Source organism: Stegodyphus dumicola, chromosome 11 (assembly GCF_044657685.1).
Source record: "Stegodyphus dumicola isolate Sdum_Otavi_A_Nest chromosome 11, ASM4465768v1".
Lineage (NCBI taxonomy): Eukaryota > Metazoa > Arthropoda > Arachnida > Araneae > Eresidae > Stegodyphus > Stegodyphus dumicola.
The window spans coordinates 167,955,748-167,970,715 of record NC_140778.1 but is presented as its reverse complement, the minus strand read 5'-3'; the positions used below and the strand labels follow the sequence as shown (position 1 = coordinate 167,970,715).

General features: G+C 46.8%; 1 protein-coding gene, 2 non-coding genes and 2 pseudogenes across 3 annotated transcripts; all 5 read right to left on the bottom strand.

The window, feature by feature from the left end:
- Nucleotides 1–867: 867 nt before the first annotated feature.
- On the bottom strand, nucleotides 868–1,060 carry LOC146994790 (U2 spliceosomal RNA). The gene has a single exon (XR_015044230.1). It is a non-coding gene; the product is annotated as a U2 spliceosomal RNA (small nuclear RNA).
- Nucleotides 1,061–2,958: 1,898 nt separating this feature from the next.
- Nucleotides 2,959–3,154, bottom strand: LOC146994789 (U2 spliceosomal RNA). The gene has a single exon (XR_015044295.1). It is a non-coding gene; the product is annotated as a U2 spliceosomal RNA (small nuclear RNA).
- On the bottom strand, nucleotides 3,077–8,688 carry LOC146994788 (uncharacterized). Its single transcript, XM_085826213.1, has one exon. It carries the CDS (start codon nucleotides 7,978–7,980, stop codon nucleotides 3,358–3,360), a length of 4,623 nt encoding a protein of 1,540 aa, XP_085682339.1. The 5' UTR covers nucleotides 7,981–8,688; the 3' UTR covers nucleotides 3,077–3,357.
- LOC146994787 (U2 spliceosomal RNA) lies at nucleotides 8,571–8,694 on the bottom strand (annotated as a pseudogene).
- A 1,907-nt stretch (nucleotides 8,695–10,601) lies between these two features.
- LOC146994786 (U2 spliceosomal RNA) lies at nucleotides 10,602–10,775 on the bottom strand (annotated as a pseudogene).
- Nucleotides 10,776–14,968: the final 4,193 nt, after the last annotated feature.

The following is a 14,968-nucleotide window of genomic DNA, read 5'->3' as shown; positions in this document are numbered from 1 at the left end:
AAATTCATTTGTAATATGTACAATAAAACAGTACTTTTTAATTTACAATTAATGATTACTTTGTATTCTACACTTCCACACTAGTGGCGGGCAAGCCATCTCAAAACTCAGAATAAACTGCTTCCTGCATAGTGCAGCCATCTATTGGCATTTTCCCGTTTGTTAATATTAATGTGCCAACAAAATAAATGAATGAATGAATAAAAACATAAATACAACAATCCTTAACAATAATTGTAGACCATTACAATTAGCTGGCGTTTAGAAATCATACAGAGACAAACAAAACATTAGGAAACAGACAGAAAAATCTTTGTTGCTGCAGTGTGCCTACAAACATTTTACACCCTTTTGAGAGTTATTTACAATAAAAAGGCTCGTGTGTTGAAAGAAGCAATGTGTATACGCGCGCTGTAGTGGGAAAGATCTGGCAAATGTGAATAGGAATTCTCTCAAACTTACATGAAATGAGACAAAAATGTTACTGCAAATGAAATTTGAGTGATATTTCGAGGCCGATCTTCCTTCAATCAGTCAGACAGAATGAGTAAGTTGTTAACAGTACGGGGAAAAAAATGTGGATTTTATGGGATTTCTGTAAATACGAATAAAACTTCGTATTTACAGAAACCAGAACTTGACACTGAAAAGAACGAGGGTTAAACCCGAGGCTCCAGAATGTTCCCATTCCGAGGAAAAGAACGAGGGTCCCGAGCAATAGCAAGTTAAAAAAAAGGCAGGTCGCCGCACATTCGTACAAAGGTATGATGTTGTCAGACCTTCGGTTTTCTGAAATTTGAAGGGGCCATTTTAAAAGGACGTTTTCCTGAGGATGCAGTGGGTGAGTGAAGTTTCTGCTTTTTGGATATATTGTGGGCCGTATCCTGCAAATAGTGCCATAGCAGGCCAACCCGTGGCGAGGGCGGAATAAATTCCTAACCACAAGCCTATCTGCAAAAATTAGTTTAATATCTTGACGTCATGTCGACGTCGTATCAGATATTAAGCTGATAAGAACAGATACTACACTTTGATCTTAGCCAAAAGGCCGAGAAGCGATGCAGAATTCTCTGGCGTGATGAATTCACTTTCAATTTTTCATATTTCAAAAGTCCTGAGCATTCGTGCAGGGGGAGAAGGGGGTGCAGAAGACTCAGGTTAGCGAGTGCTGCTTGGGGGTTTTTTATGATATGTCGTTATTTCATCCTCCTCCTGTGTTACAAAAAAAGAGGTGTACAAGGATGACCAATTTCTGTCTAGTCAAGTGGATCATTTTGCGGTCCTTTCTAATGTTCCCATTCTGGAGGCGTCAGTCCCCTCCTCCTTGGGCGGGGCTAGTTTTAAAAAGCCAAGGACGTCAAAAGTTCATTTCATTCAAGATTCAATTGCAAATTTTATTCTTACTACAGCAAATGAACCACAATGCTGAAATATCCTCACAGATATTTCTACAATATCGCAATAACTTACAGTAGTTATATTGGACGTTTTACGGAAACGTTGGCCGGAACAAAATTCAAAGTAGAAAAAGTTAATCCGATCTCAACGCGAAATCGCTACAGTCAATAACAGCAGTAAGTAAACAACTGAATTCCGGTGTTTTCCTCCAGCTTTTATAAGCTTATGCACCATGCAACATAATATTCTCGTATTTTCTCAATTTTTTTTCAGATGGGAAAAGAGGACAATGAAATATTCATGAAAGTGTTCATTTCTCTCGAGTAGCTTCCTCCTCCGAAAAATCTCATTCTTCACTGCAGGTGAATATAAAACAAATGTAATTACAAAGGCAATAAAAATAGCAAAACCAAAAATAAATAAATAAATATTCCTGGAGTTATCGAATGCCCATGCTTGGGAAGAAATTATTTTTTGTGATTAAACAAATATTGAGACAGTAAAATTTATCAGCCAAAACTGCATTACATAATGCCAGAGTTTGATTGACACAAACTCGACATGCACAGTCCAGCACATGGTTTCCAACTCAGAGATACTCTCTCTCTCTCTTCAGTTCAAACGTTGCACTTGAAAACACAGAGTGAAATATTAGGAACTTAAAACAATTAAACAAACAGAAAAATTACAAAAAACACTTTACAAATTCATTTGTAATATGTACAATAAAACAGTACTTTTTAATTTACAATTAGTGATTACTTTGTATTCTACACTTCCACACTAGTGGCGGGCAAGCCATCTCAAAACTCAGAATAAACTGCTTCCTGCATAGTGCAGCCATCGATTGGCATTTTCCCGTTTGTTAATATTAATGTGCCAACAAAATAAATGAATGAATGAATAAAAACATAAATACAACAATCCTTAACAATAATTGTAGACCATTACAATTAGCTGGCGTTTAGAAATCATACAGAGACAAACAAAACATTAGGAAACAGACAGAAAAATCTTTGTTGCTGCAGTGTGCCTACAAACATTTTACACCCTTTTGAGAGTTATTTACAATAAAAAGGCTCGTGTGTTGAAAGAAGCAATGTGTATACGCGCGCTGTAGTGGGAAAGATCTGGCAAATGTGAATAGGAATTCTCTCAAACTTACATGAAATGAGACAAAAATGTTACTGCAAATGAAATTTGAGTGATATTTCGAGGCCGATCTTCCTTCAATCAGTCAGACAGAATGAGTAAGTTGTTAACAGTACGGGGAAAGAAATGTGGATTTTATGGGATTTCTGTAAATACGAATAAAACTTCGTATTTACAGAAACCAGAACTTGACACTGAAAAGAACGAGGGTTAAACCCGAGGCTCCAGAATGTTCCCATTCCGAGGAAAAGAACGAGGGGCCCGAGTTAAAAAAAAGGCAGGTCGCCGCACACTCGTACAAAGGTATGATGTTGTCAGACCTTCGGTTTTCTGAAATTTGAAGGGGCCATTTTAAAAGGACGTTTTCCTGAGGATGCAGTGGGTGAGTGAAGTTTCTGCTTTTTGGATATATTGTGGGCCGTATCCTGCAAGTAGTGCCATAGCAGGCCAACCCGTGGCGAGGGCGGAATAAATTCCTAACCACAAGCCTATCTGCAAAAATTAGTTTAATATCTTGACGTCATGTCGACGTCGTATCAGATATTAAGCTGATAAGAACAGATTTTTTATATTTTCAATATTTCATGCCATTTTACAAAGCTATTGTTCTGATCATGGCACATCAGACAATAACGCACGCAGTGCGATTTTGATAATAATAGCATGAGTAAGATAAAGAGAAATTATAAAAAAATTGTCAAAATTTAGATTAGATATTTACATTAAACAAAGAATATTTACAGATGTGATGTGTACAGTTCCACACAGTATATACATGTAGTATAACTTTTTCAGGAGTGTCCATCTTTAATTTGTCTGCTGGGTCTGGCGAATTCCGGTAAGATGTTCGATGTATATATCCCTGGAATGTCTTATCGTCTCGCTGACGATGAGTTTTCTCATCAGGTTTGCATATTTATTTGAGCATAGTCTCCTGATGATCTTGTCGTTTTCTGGGTCCCATGATCCGAGCATACCAACAATGATAGCTTCGACGCGAACACTTCGGTAGGAACGGCGAAAGAGGTCGACGAGGGGAAGATATTTGTCCTCCTTGGCCTTCCTAGCGTCCCGAAAAGCTTGCCTCCGGTTTTCAAAGGGGACTGTGACGTCAATAATAATGCAGCAGTCATCCTTGGACAACACAAGGTCAGGCTTGAGGGAAGTCCCGGCAACGGTCTGGTTTTCATGTAGTACGTGCCATCTTCCGGAAGCGGCGTCTTTTATCCTTTTGACGATAGCGTTATGACGTTGCTGGTAGATTCTGGAGTTCCTCATGCAATGCCCAAGAACATGTGGAAGGGTCTCATCGGGGCAACGGCAGCGGCGACATCCCCTGCGTGAACGATCCCAGGGCTTGGCAGCATTCAAAGGTACCAGGTTAAGCCTGGCACGATGAACAAACCTCCAGTCGGCGAAGCGCAGAAAGGAACCATCTTGGAAAAAGTGTGAACTAGCCGGCGCAGCGGAGACACACTCCATGGCCTTTCCTTGATTTGGAAGCTGAATAAGATCCTGGAGCCTGGATGACCTTCTGAGGTGCCGAAAGGAGCTGAAGATGGTATTTCTGCCACTGGGGAAGATGGTGGACGTCCCACAGGAGATGGAAGGAGAGCCATCAGCATCCAGTGTCCAGGAAACGTGAAGACGGCGCGAGGCAGCACGTGCGGCGGACCAAAGAGAAGAGATGGGGTTGCAGGTGGCCGTGAACGGAGCTTCGTCCGAGGCGGAAAGGAACTGACTGACAAGTGCTGGGGAGGGCTCAAGATGAATCCGTGCCTTGATGTAGTTTCGCAGATCGTCCCAGGCAAGTTGGCGAACCAGGGGGTCCTTGGAGCAGAGTAACTTGAAAGCTCCATCCACAGCAGCAATGTCAGCATCCTCGGCAGCGATTGGAATCCCAAAAGCACCCTGTCCGGAAAGACCATAAAGATAATTGTTGGAGGCTTCCGGAGGAAGATTAAGGGTACGCTTGATGGCAGGCTTCAGGAAGTCATCTATCTTCTTCCAGTCCCCCTTCGAGAGCTGAGATGTTCTCATGTGAAAGAGGAGCGAAGGAAAGAAGAAGGTCTTTAGGGCGTTGATCCGTTGCCACGGAGCAAGCTTGGAATTCACAATGTCTTGGGCCAGAGAGAGGAAGTCCCGGAGCTGAGCACGAGCGGGGGGGAGATGGAACCCAATTGGCTTTCCCAGAAACCTGAAGAAGTCGCATTCCTTAAGGACAGGGATGGGAGTACTGTCAATGCAAAAGGTGGTCGGAAGAACCCTTGATCTGCGGACAGCAGAGAAGTGTAAGGAGCAACACTTCCTGGGGTTAAGGGCGAGACCAAGTCTTGTGCAGGCAGCATGAACTCTGTGGAGATTTTCTTGCAAGATGTCAGGAGATGGGGCCAGCAGAAGGATATCGTCAGCGTATGCCAGGATGGGCGGAACAGATGACGAAGTGTCAATACTGCGCAGGACAGGGTCAATAACAAGATTGAACAAGAGACCACTAAGGGGGCATCCTTGGCGTACACCGGCATTGATGTCCACAGGGCCAGACGTACCATCACTGGAGAGAAAGGTAGTGCTCGATCCACTGTAAAAAGACTTGATCAGAGAGACAAAGTCCTCACCAACTCCAGAGGAGGCGAGAGCAGAGAAGATGGCCAAGTGAGAGACGGAACCGAAGGCATTCGAAATATCTAAGGAAGCGAGGCAGAGACTGGATCTGGAACGTCGGGTAAGCTGTAGCTGACTGCTGACAATGAAGTTGTGCTCGAATACTCCATCATGAGCCATAAAGCCCTTCTGGCACGGACTAAGCACATCATTGGATGACAACCAGTTCGACAGGCGACGAGCCAAGCAGCCGGCAAAGAGTCTGGATATAGAAGAACTCAGGGCGATGGGTCTCCAGTTGTCAATATTATCTGCGTCACCATGCTTGTGGATCATGAAGGTGCGAGATAACTTCCAGGCAGGAAGAATCTTCTTGAACTTCATGCAGATGTTGAAGATGGCACATAGAGCTTTACAATCAGGATCAACTTCCTTCCAATGCAGAAAAGAGAGCCGGTCAGGGCCGGGCGCAGAATTCTCACAGGCAAGGAGTTTAGAACGAACTTCCATTGGAGAAAACGGTGACCAGTCCAGAGGAGGGCGATCCGCAGGGCACTGAGTGAAGATTGTAACATCGGCATCACGATGGGAGTACTTGTCAGTGAAGTAGGAAGCAAGTACTTCAGCAGGGATGGAGCAGAAGGAGGAAGAGTTAGAAGTGATCAATCGAAGAGCTCTTCTTCTGTTAGTACGATAAATCCGCTGGATAACTCGAGGATTGGAAGCATCAGGAGGGCGTCTGGCAACAGAGCCCGAGAAAGGCACAGGAGGCGGGAGCTTCACAAACTCTGCAGAAGAAGAGATGATGTAGTCGAGGCAGACCACGAACTCAGACCAGGACTCATCATTCACAGGCGAAGTCAGAAGGCGGGTGAGAGTGTCATTAAATTGTAGAAGCGGCGACTCGGGTGGCAGCAAGACATCAGTGGACGAGATCGGAGGTGAATCTTCTGCAGTCCCAGGAGGCGGGACAGAGTCAGAATCAGGCTGGAAATCCAACAAAGTGTCATCCATGGGAGCGGAAAGAGAGAGAGCAGGCGAAGAGCCTGAAGGCGAGGTCTGCAGAGAGGGAGTCCCAATGATCCGGGCAGGAGCGACGAAGTCCTGAGCAGGAGGAGAGGTGGAGCCAGTAGTGAGCGTCTGGGCTGGCGAAGTGTGGGCAGGCACAGCAAACAGGTCGGACACTCCAGACGGGCATGGAGGCGGGATGGGGCCAGAACAAGTCGGAAACGGCACAGAAGCTGAAGAAAGAGCAGGGGGAACATCAACGACAGGCGGAGGAGTCGTGCTGGAGTCACTGACGACAGGCGTGGTAGCGGCAGGAGCGCGTGACATGGAGGTGGTCAGTGGAGGCCGACGCGTAGTCCTTGATCTTTGAGACACAGGCCGAGGAAGGGGAATGGCATTCGACTCAGCATTTCGGGAAGCCCGTTGATGAAACGAGACGTGATTGAAGAGTCCCTTCTTGGATGGGCAGGAAAACGAGCATTCCGAACATTTCCAGCTAAAGGAGGCACCGGACGGGATCACAGTGGGAGAGTCTCTAAAATAGGAGTGCGTGGAAACCTTGTTAACGAGCAACGATGAGCAGAGACAACACCATTTCATGGTCGTCAGAATGGGAAGCTGATGCTCTTGAAGAAGGTGACGTACAAGAGACTTCTTCATCCGGGACCAAGAAGCACACTTGAACTGAAGACGGCAGTTCACCTCCGGGCAATCGAAGACATCTTTGACGGGGAAGACCAGATGAAGAAAGGAGTCGATACGGCATGTAGACGGCGGGCCCTGCGGTCCAATAGGAGGAGGCTCCAACGAGGTGGACGGTGATGTGCTGGTGTCGCGAAGTGCATTAGAAGCAGGTAGCGAAGAAGTACCAACATCGGTAAAGTCATTCTCTCCCGGAGAGGCAGAGAGCCTGGTCAGTCCATGACGACGATATCTGTGGAAACGTAACTGCTTCTTGTTCAGGCAGGGTCTACCACATTCAGGACACGGAAAAGTCGGAGATGTAGGAACCGAAGCATCTTCAGGGGTGCAGGAAACCAGGTGAGGCAGAGTCATGGAAGCAGGAGTCCCAGAAGTAGGCTGACCGGCAGGCGCAGATTCCTGATGCAAGCAGGGCGTATCTGTGGACGACGAGGCAGCAGCGGAAAGAACCATGGCAGGCGGCGAAGTGAGGGAGGAGCATGCATGGCCGGCGGCTGCACGAGCACGCGTATGATGGCAAACAGGAGAGTGAGCAGGCAGGTCAGAAACAGTGTCAACAGTCGTCTGAACAGTCCCAGAGTGGGCGGAGTCATGCGTCAGCATGTGAGTCTGCAGGCGTTTCGCATTCGAGAAGATCATACCGCAAACATAGCAAGAAAACTCCGAATGGCAGTCAGGAGTCCCGACAGGAACACGGTCATCATCCAGGCAAGCATGTGAGGAAGCCAAGCGAGGCGATGTGTCAGTCACAGCACTGGATGAAGGGCCCAGTAGCAAGGTTTCAGCGTGGGAAAGGACCGGTGAGGGAGTCTTAGCAGTGATTCTCGCAAGCAGCTGGCGCAGGTGACCACTTCGCAGCAGGGGTGGTCCAGACGTTGTGACGGAAGCAGCCACATGTCGACTAGGCACAGAGCATGAAGTACCAGCAGGGGGCGTGGCATCAGTTGCAGGCGTGTGAACAACACTGGAAGATGAAGGTCGCGCAGGGGACTTCCACGAAGCATAGTCATCAACCGGCACCAGAAGTGGCGTCGTAGGCATCGGCGGTAATCCAGGAGCAGTCGGAGAGCGAATCCGAGGAGGCCTCTCAGGCACTGGAAGGTCTTGTGAAGACATACCTGCATGGGAGTCACAGACAGGGCACAGACAAGTAGAACTGGCAAGATCAAAGCCGCACCAGAGAGCAAGAGCGTTCGACGGAACCAAGGGTCGACCTTAAAAAAAAAAATAGGAAGGGAGAAGAGAGAGACGGGTCGAGGAGGATAAGAAGACAGAGCGAAGAGGAAGAAACGAAGGAGTATACACGCCCACCACAAAGGGTAGGGTAGCGGAGAGGAAGAAAAGAGCTAATCACAACGAGAAAGACACTGCAAGCAGTGCTTTCCGAAATGAAAAGCGAGAAGTAATAGAAAAGAGACCACTTCCTTACTGAAAGAACTGTAAAACAGCCGAGACAGAAAGAAAAGGGGAGGGAAAGGAGAGACCCGTACAAACACCAAAGTAAGCTGCACGCAGCTTATTCAGTGGAGACGGGAAAGAACCGCTCACTCACAGGCAACCTGCTCGCTCGCAGGGGACAGGAAAGGGCCCCATTGAACGCAAGTGAAGAACGTATTCGAACCATCAAGCGTCAATGGGAAAAGAGGGAAATAAAGCAAAAAACATACTTACAGACCGCGTTGGCTCCGCCTTAGCTCCGCCCTCCAGAAGAGTGAAGTTAGTCCATCAGCATAGTCACCACTGTAAAAGTAAAAATAAAATAAGTGCACAAATTAAGCTGATAAGAACAGATACTACACTTTGATCTTAGCCAAAAGGCCGAGAAGCGATGCAGAATTCTCTGGCGTGATGAATTCACTTTCAATTTTTCATATTTCAAAAGTCCTGAGCATTCGTGCAGGGGGAGAAGGGGGTGCAGAAGACTCAGGTTAGCGAGTGCTGCTTGGGGGTTTTTATGATATGTCGTTATTTCATCCTCCTCCTGTGTTACAAAAAAAGAGGTGTACAAGGATGACCAATTTCTGTCTAGTCAAGTGGATCAATTTGCGGTCCTTTCTAATGTTCCCATTCTGGAGGCGTCAGTCCCCTCCTCCTTGGGCGGGGCTAGTTTTAAAAAGCCAAGGACGTCAAAAGTTCATTTCATTCAAGATTCAATTGCAAATTTTATTCTTACTACAGCAAATGAACCACAATGCTGAAATATCCTCACAGATATTTCTACAATATCGCAATAACTTACAGTAGTTATATTGGACGTTTTACGGAAACGTTGGCCGGAACAAAATTCAAAGTAGAAAAAGTTAATCCGATCTCAACGCGAAATCGCTACAGTCAATAACAGCAGTAAGTAAACAACTGAATTCCGGTGTTTTCCTCCAGCTTTTATAAGCTTATGCACCATGCAACATAATATTCTCGTATTTTCTCAATTTTTTTTCAGATGGGAAAAGAGGACAATGAAATATTCATGAAAGTGTTCATTTCTCTGGAGTAGCTTCCTCCTCCGAAAAATCTCATTCTTCACTGCAGGTGAATATAAAACAAATGTAATTACAAAGGCAATAAAAATAGCAAAACCAAAAATAAATAAATAAATATTCCTGGAGTTATCGAATGCCCATGCTTGGGAAGAAATTATTTTTTGTGATTAAACAAATATTGAGACAGTAAAATTTATCAGCCAAAACTGCATTACATAATGCCAGAGTTTGATTGACACAAACTCGACATGCACAGTCCAGCACATGGTTTCCAACTCAGAGATACTCTCTCTCTCTCTTCAGTTCAAACGTTGCACTTGAAAACACAGAGTGAAATATTAGGAACTTAAAACAATTAAACAAACAGAAAAATTACAAAAAACACTTTACAAATTCATTTGTAATATGTACAATAAAACAGTACTTTTTAATTTACAATTAATGATTACTTTGTATTCTACACTTCCACACTAGTGGCGGGCAAGCCATCTCAAAACTCAGAATAAACTGCTTCCTGCATAGTGCAGCCATCGATTGGCATTTTCCCGTTTGTTAATATTAATGTGCCAACAAAATAAATGAATGAATGAATAAAAACATAAATACAACAATCCTTAACAATAATTGTAGACCATTACAATTAGCTGGCGTTTAGAAATCATACAGAGACAAACAAAACATTAGGAAACAGACAGAAAAATCTTTGTTGCTGCAGTGTGCCTACAAACATTTTACACCCTTTTGAGAGTTATTTACAATAAAAAGGCTCGTGTGTTGAAAGAAGCAATGTGTATACGCGCGCTGTAGTGGGAAAGATCTGGCAAATGTGAATAGGAATTCTCTCAAACTTACATGAAATGAGACAAAAATGTTACTGCAAATGAAATTTGAGTGATATTTCGAGGCCGATCTTCCTTCAATCAGTCAGACAGAATGAGTAAGTTGTTAACAGTACGGGGAAAAAAATGTGGATTTTATGGGATTTCTGTAAATACGAATAAAACTTCGTATTTACAGAAACCAGAACTTGACACTGAAAAGAACGAGGGTTAAACCCGAGGCTCCAGAATGTTCCCATTCCGAGGAAAAGAACGAGGGGCCCGAGCAATAGCAAGTTAAAAAAAAGGCAGGTCGCCGCACACTCGTACAAAGGTATGATGTTGTCAGACCTTCGGTTTTCTGAAATTTGAAGGGGCCATTTTAAAAGGACGTTTTCCTGAGGATGCAGTGGGTGAGTGAAGTTTCTGCTTTTTGGATATATTGTGGGCCGTATCCTGCAAGTAGTGCCATAGCAGGCCAACCCGTGGCGAGGGCGGAATAAATTCCTAACCACAAGCCTATCTGCAAAAATTAGTTTAATATCTTGACGTCATGTCGACGTCGTATCAGATATTAAGCTGATAAGAACAGATGTTTTTTATTGAACAATATTTTTGGCCACTTTACAGAAGAATGATATTTGCGTGGCAGAAATATCATTTTAGAATTCTATTATACATTAATTTTCTATTTACAATTATTTACAGAGCGAAGCAGATATGTACAACAACTATTTTCAGAACCAAGCACTTATGTACAACATACTAGGTTTTTCTTTCTACTTACATATTTCGGGGGTTTGTACTTTGTGAACACTTAATCGGATAGTTCAGTGAGTCCATGTTAAATTTACCAGTTCTCCTGTCTGACGTCCGTGAGATGCTCCACATAGATATCCCTTGATTTACTTATTGTTTCACTTACGATGAGCTTTCGCATAAGTGATGCGTACTTCCTGCTGCAGATCCTGCTGAGAACTTTATCGTTGTTTGGATCCCATGATCCTAGTGCTCCGATTACAATTGCTTCTACGCGCACATCGTTGTATGTAGATTTCAGTGCTTCGATTAGCGGACGGTACTTGTTCATCTTCTCTCGGCGAGCAGCATCAAATGAAGACCGACGGTTGTCAAAAGCAACTGTTATGTCTAGGATGAGGCATGCGTTGTCTCTTGTTAGGATGATGTCCGGGCGTAGCGGGAGTCCTCTGACTGGCCGGTTCTCGGAGAGGAGCTGCCACCTTCCACTGGCTGCCTTTTTAATCCTCTCTACCACTGCATTGTGCCTCGCTTGGTAGAGACGGCTGTATCTCATGCAGTGGCAGAGGACATGCGGGAGGGTCTCGAGCTCAAAGTTGCATCTTCTGCAGCCACGGGAGCCATTCACATTGCGACGAACACCGTTCAGGGGGACGAGGTTTAGCCTTGCACGATGTATAAATCGCCAGTCGGCGAATCGTGTAAATGCCCCGTTCCGGAAAAAATGAGAGCTTGCTTTGGCAGCCGCTGCGCATTCCATCGCCTTGCCCTGGTTGGGATAAGTGATGAGTTTCTCTGCGCGGGATTTCTTGATGGCATTCCGCAGGGTGCGGAATACAAGGCGTCGCTTGCCGGCTGTTATGGTGGTACCGTCATGAGAGATCTCCACAGTGTGGTCGTCAGAAATTGTCCACGTGACTTTTAGGCGACGGGCTGCGCTTCTGGCCGCGGACCAAACTGATGAAATTGGGTTGGAGGTGCTCCTGGGAAAGTCTTCGTCACATCCCGAAAGGAAAGCTGCAATCTCAGAGAAGGAAGGAACCCTTTTCAGTCGTCCACTTACAAGTCGCGTAAGGTCCTCCCAAGCGAGCTGTTGTATCCCAGGGTCCAATGAAGTGAGCAACTTGAAAGCGCTGTCAATCCTTGCTATATCTGAGCTTTCGGCAGCCAGCGGGATACCAAAGCATGCAGATTCCTTCGCGCCGTAAAGATATTCATTTGCCGCCTCGGGAGGTAGGTTGAGAGTCCTCTTTAGTAGCGGGCGCACATGTGAGTCAATCTTTGCCCAGTCGGTTTTCTTCAACCGGGCCGTCCTCATATCAAAATCCATTGATGGAAACACAAAGGATTTGAGCGCGTCAATGCGCTGCCAGGGAGCAAGTGGCGAATTCAGGATCATCTCGCATTTCTGTAGGTAAGTATTGAGTGCCTCGATGTCCGGTGGTTGGTTGAATCCAATTGGTTTCCCCAAAAATTCCTCACCTTCACCCTCACGAAGACACCTGATGGCAGTGCCGTCGATCGAGAACTGAGAGTGGCGGACACCCGTTGGGCGAGCTCCGGAGATATGTAGGGAGAAGCATTTTCTGGGGTTGATGTAGAGGCCAAGCTTTCCAACCAGGTTGTGCGTCAGATTGAGTTGAGTTTGCAGCTCCGCAGGGGAGGGCGCGAGTAGCAATAGGTCGTCGGCATACGCCAGTATGCGGTGTAGAGGACTTTGCCCTTGGACTGCGACAAGTATCGGGTTGATGGTCAAGTTGAACAACAGCCCACTTAGGGGGCAACCCTGACGTACTCCGATGTCAATTGGAATTGGATCCGTGGGGCCTTCCTCTGTGAAGACGCGTGTGGACGCATCCGTGTACAGCTCCTGTATCAGCTCGGTGAAATGATTCCCAACTCCAGAGGCTCGAAGCGCAGCAAAAATTGCATCGTGGGGCACGGATCCGAAGGCATTGGATAGGTCCAATGACGCCAGGCAGGTGTCAGATTGGCTGGTCCGTGCTAGCTGGATTCTCCGCTGAACAACGAAGTTATTTTCAAACACCCCGTCGAAGGGTAGAAATCCCTTCTGTGACGGAGAGAGGATGCAGTTGTCGATGAGCCAAGAAGTGAACCGTCGTGCCAGGCAACCACAGAACAGCTTGGCAATCGTAACACTCAGCGAGATAGGACGCCAGTTTTTGATGTTATGCGGGTCACCCCCTTTGGGTAACAGGATAGTACGAGAGTCTTTCCAAGCTGCAGGGACTTTCCTAGCTTTCAAGCAGATGTTGAAGATGGCTGCGAGTACTGTACAGTCCGGATCAACGGCCTACCAATGGTTGTATGAGATTCGATCGTGTCCGGGTGCCGAGTTTTCAGCTGAATAGAGTTTCCTTGCGATCTCTGCAGGAGAAAATGGAGAGAGGTCAAGTTCTCTGGGGAGAGGGGATGGTGAGGTGTACACTGAGGTGTCAACTCGGTTGTTGCATAGGGCAGCAGCAAAGTGAACTTGTATATCCTGTCTTCCAATTGGGCATCTCTGTGAATCATCCCCGCAAATCAGTCGGACCGCTCTGCGTCGGTTACGACGGTAGAGTTTCTGGAGCAACTTTGGGTCATCACGTATCTTGGAGGAATTGTTGTTGTTTCCAGTTACATCCTCGCTAGCGGGAGGAAGACGAACTGCACTCGCGGCGGCCATCAAGATCTCGTCAAGTAACGTGGAAAAGGCATCCCACTGCTCAGTGGTCATCGGGTCGGAAAACTCTTCCAGTCGTTCTACGAAGTATTCAAGGGGGGACGTGACTTGTATTTCTACACCACCCAGTGGAGATCTCTCGGCATCATCCGATACGGCTTCTGGAACCGGTGAGTCGGGTGTAACTGTAGGACCGGTAGGTGAAGGCGAATCCGGGAAGGACGGCTCCGGGGAGTGTTCTTCAAACGAAGGGTTGGTTCCCAGATTGTCAGTCAAAGGCGCATCAACCTGTGGGGTAGTCCTCATGTCTGTTCCTGGAGGTGCGGCATCCTCTTGATAGGGCAAGGTATTAGGGTCTGTCGCACTTGTCGATTGGTAGGCAGTGGAAGGTCCATCAGTTCTAGCATCATCTTGGCGAGATGTACGGAATCGTGCAGTCCGTGCCTGTCGTCTTGCCGAGGTGGAGGGAAGGAGAGGCGTCACTAGAGGTGGCTGGAGTAAGCGCTGCCGTTCACGTCGGTGGCGTGCTTGGTGGTTAAGGAATCCACCCCGTGTTTGGCATGAGAAGTCGCACTGGGTACATCTCCAACGATGTTGAATGCCCGATTCGACGACTACGGGCCGGTCTCTAAAGCATTGATGGGTCGAGACCTTAACGGCGATGGGCAATAGGCAGTGTGCACACCAGTTCCGAGTGCTAGCAACATCTATGCCATGTGTGTACAAGAGGTGTCTGCAGAGCGAGTGGCGGAGTTGGGTCCAGCGTTTCGAATGGAATGTCCTATGGCAGTCCCTTTCGGTGCAGTGGAGTGTGTCTTGCATCGGGAAGAGTAGATGGACAATAGAGTCACGTCGGCAGGATGTCTCTGGGCAGGACTCATGATTCTCCACATGAGTGGGCATAGGCAAAGGCTCCCTCACTGACAGGTTCTGCAATGGCCTGCTAGGACGTGGGCCAGGTGCAATTTGCTCAGTAGAAGTCGTAGCAGCATGTGAGCGTATTACATTGCTGTCTGGTGCGGGCAATTCAGTAGAGAGCAGATCAGTCCTTTCTGAGGGAGTGAGGCATAGGATGAGGACGTCCGCATCAGTCGTGTCTCCAGCGCTGGAGGTAGTATCCAAGCGTGTCTGGCAGGGTACTTGAGGTGCGACATCGGATTCACCAGGTAGGTCTTTACTAGGCGAAGTGGTCACCGGGACAGTGGCAGTTAAAGCAGGTTGAGGAGCAGCGTCTGTTGAGCCAGAGGCAGTGCAGTCCGTGTGGACGGGGCCTGGTGCAGGAGCAGCGGGCGGTGAAGAAGCGGCGTCAGTCAGTGTCTCAGGAGTTGAGGAGGTAAAGTCATCGTCTCCAGGAGAGGTGGGAG

Bases quoted from the DNA above. Each gene is read 5' to 3' on its own strand.
- LOC146994788 (XM_085826213.1), bottom strand. From the start codon at position 7,980: ATGTCTTCACAAGACCTTCCAGTGCCTGAGAGGCCTCCTCGGATTCGC.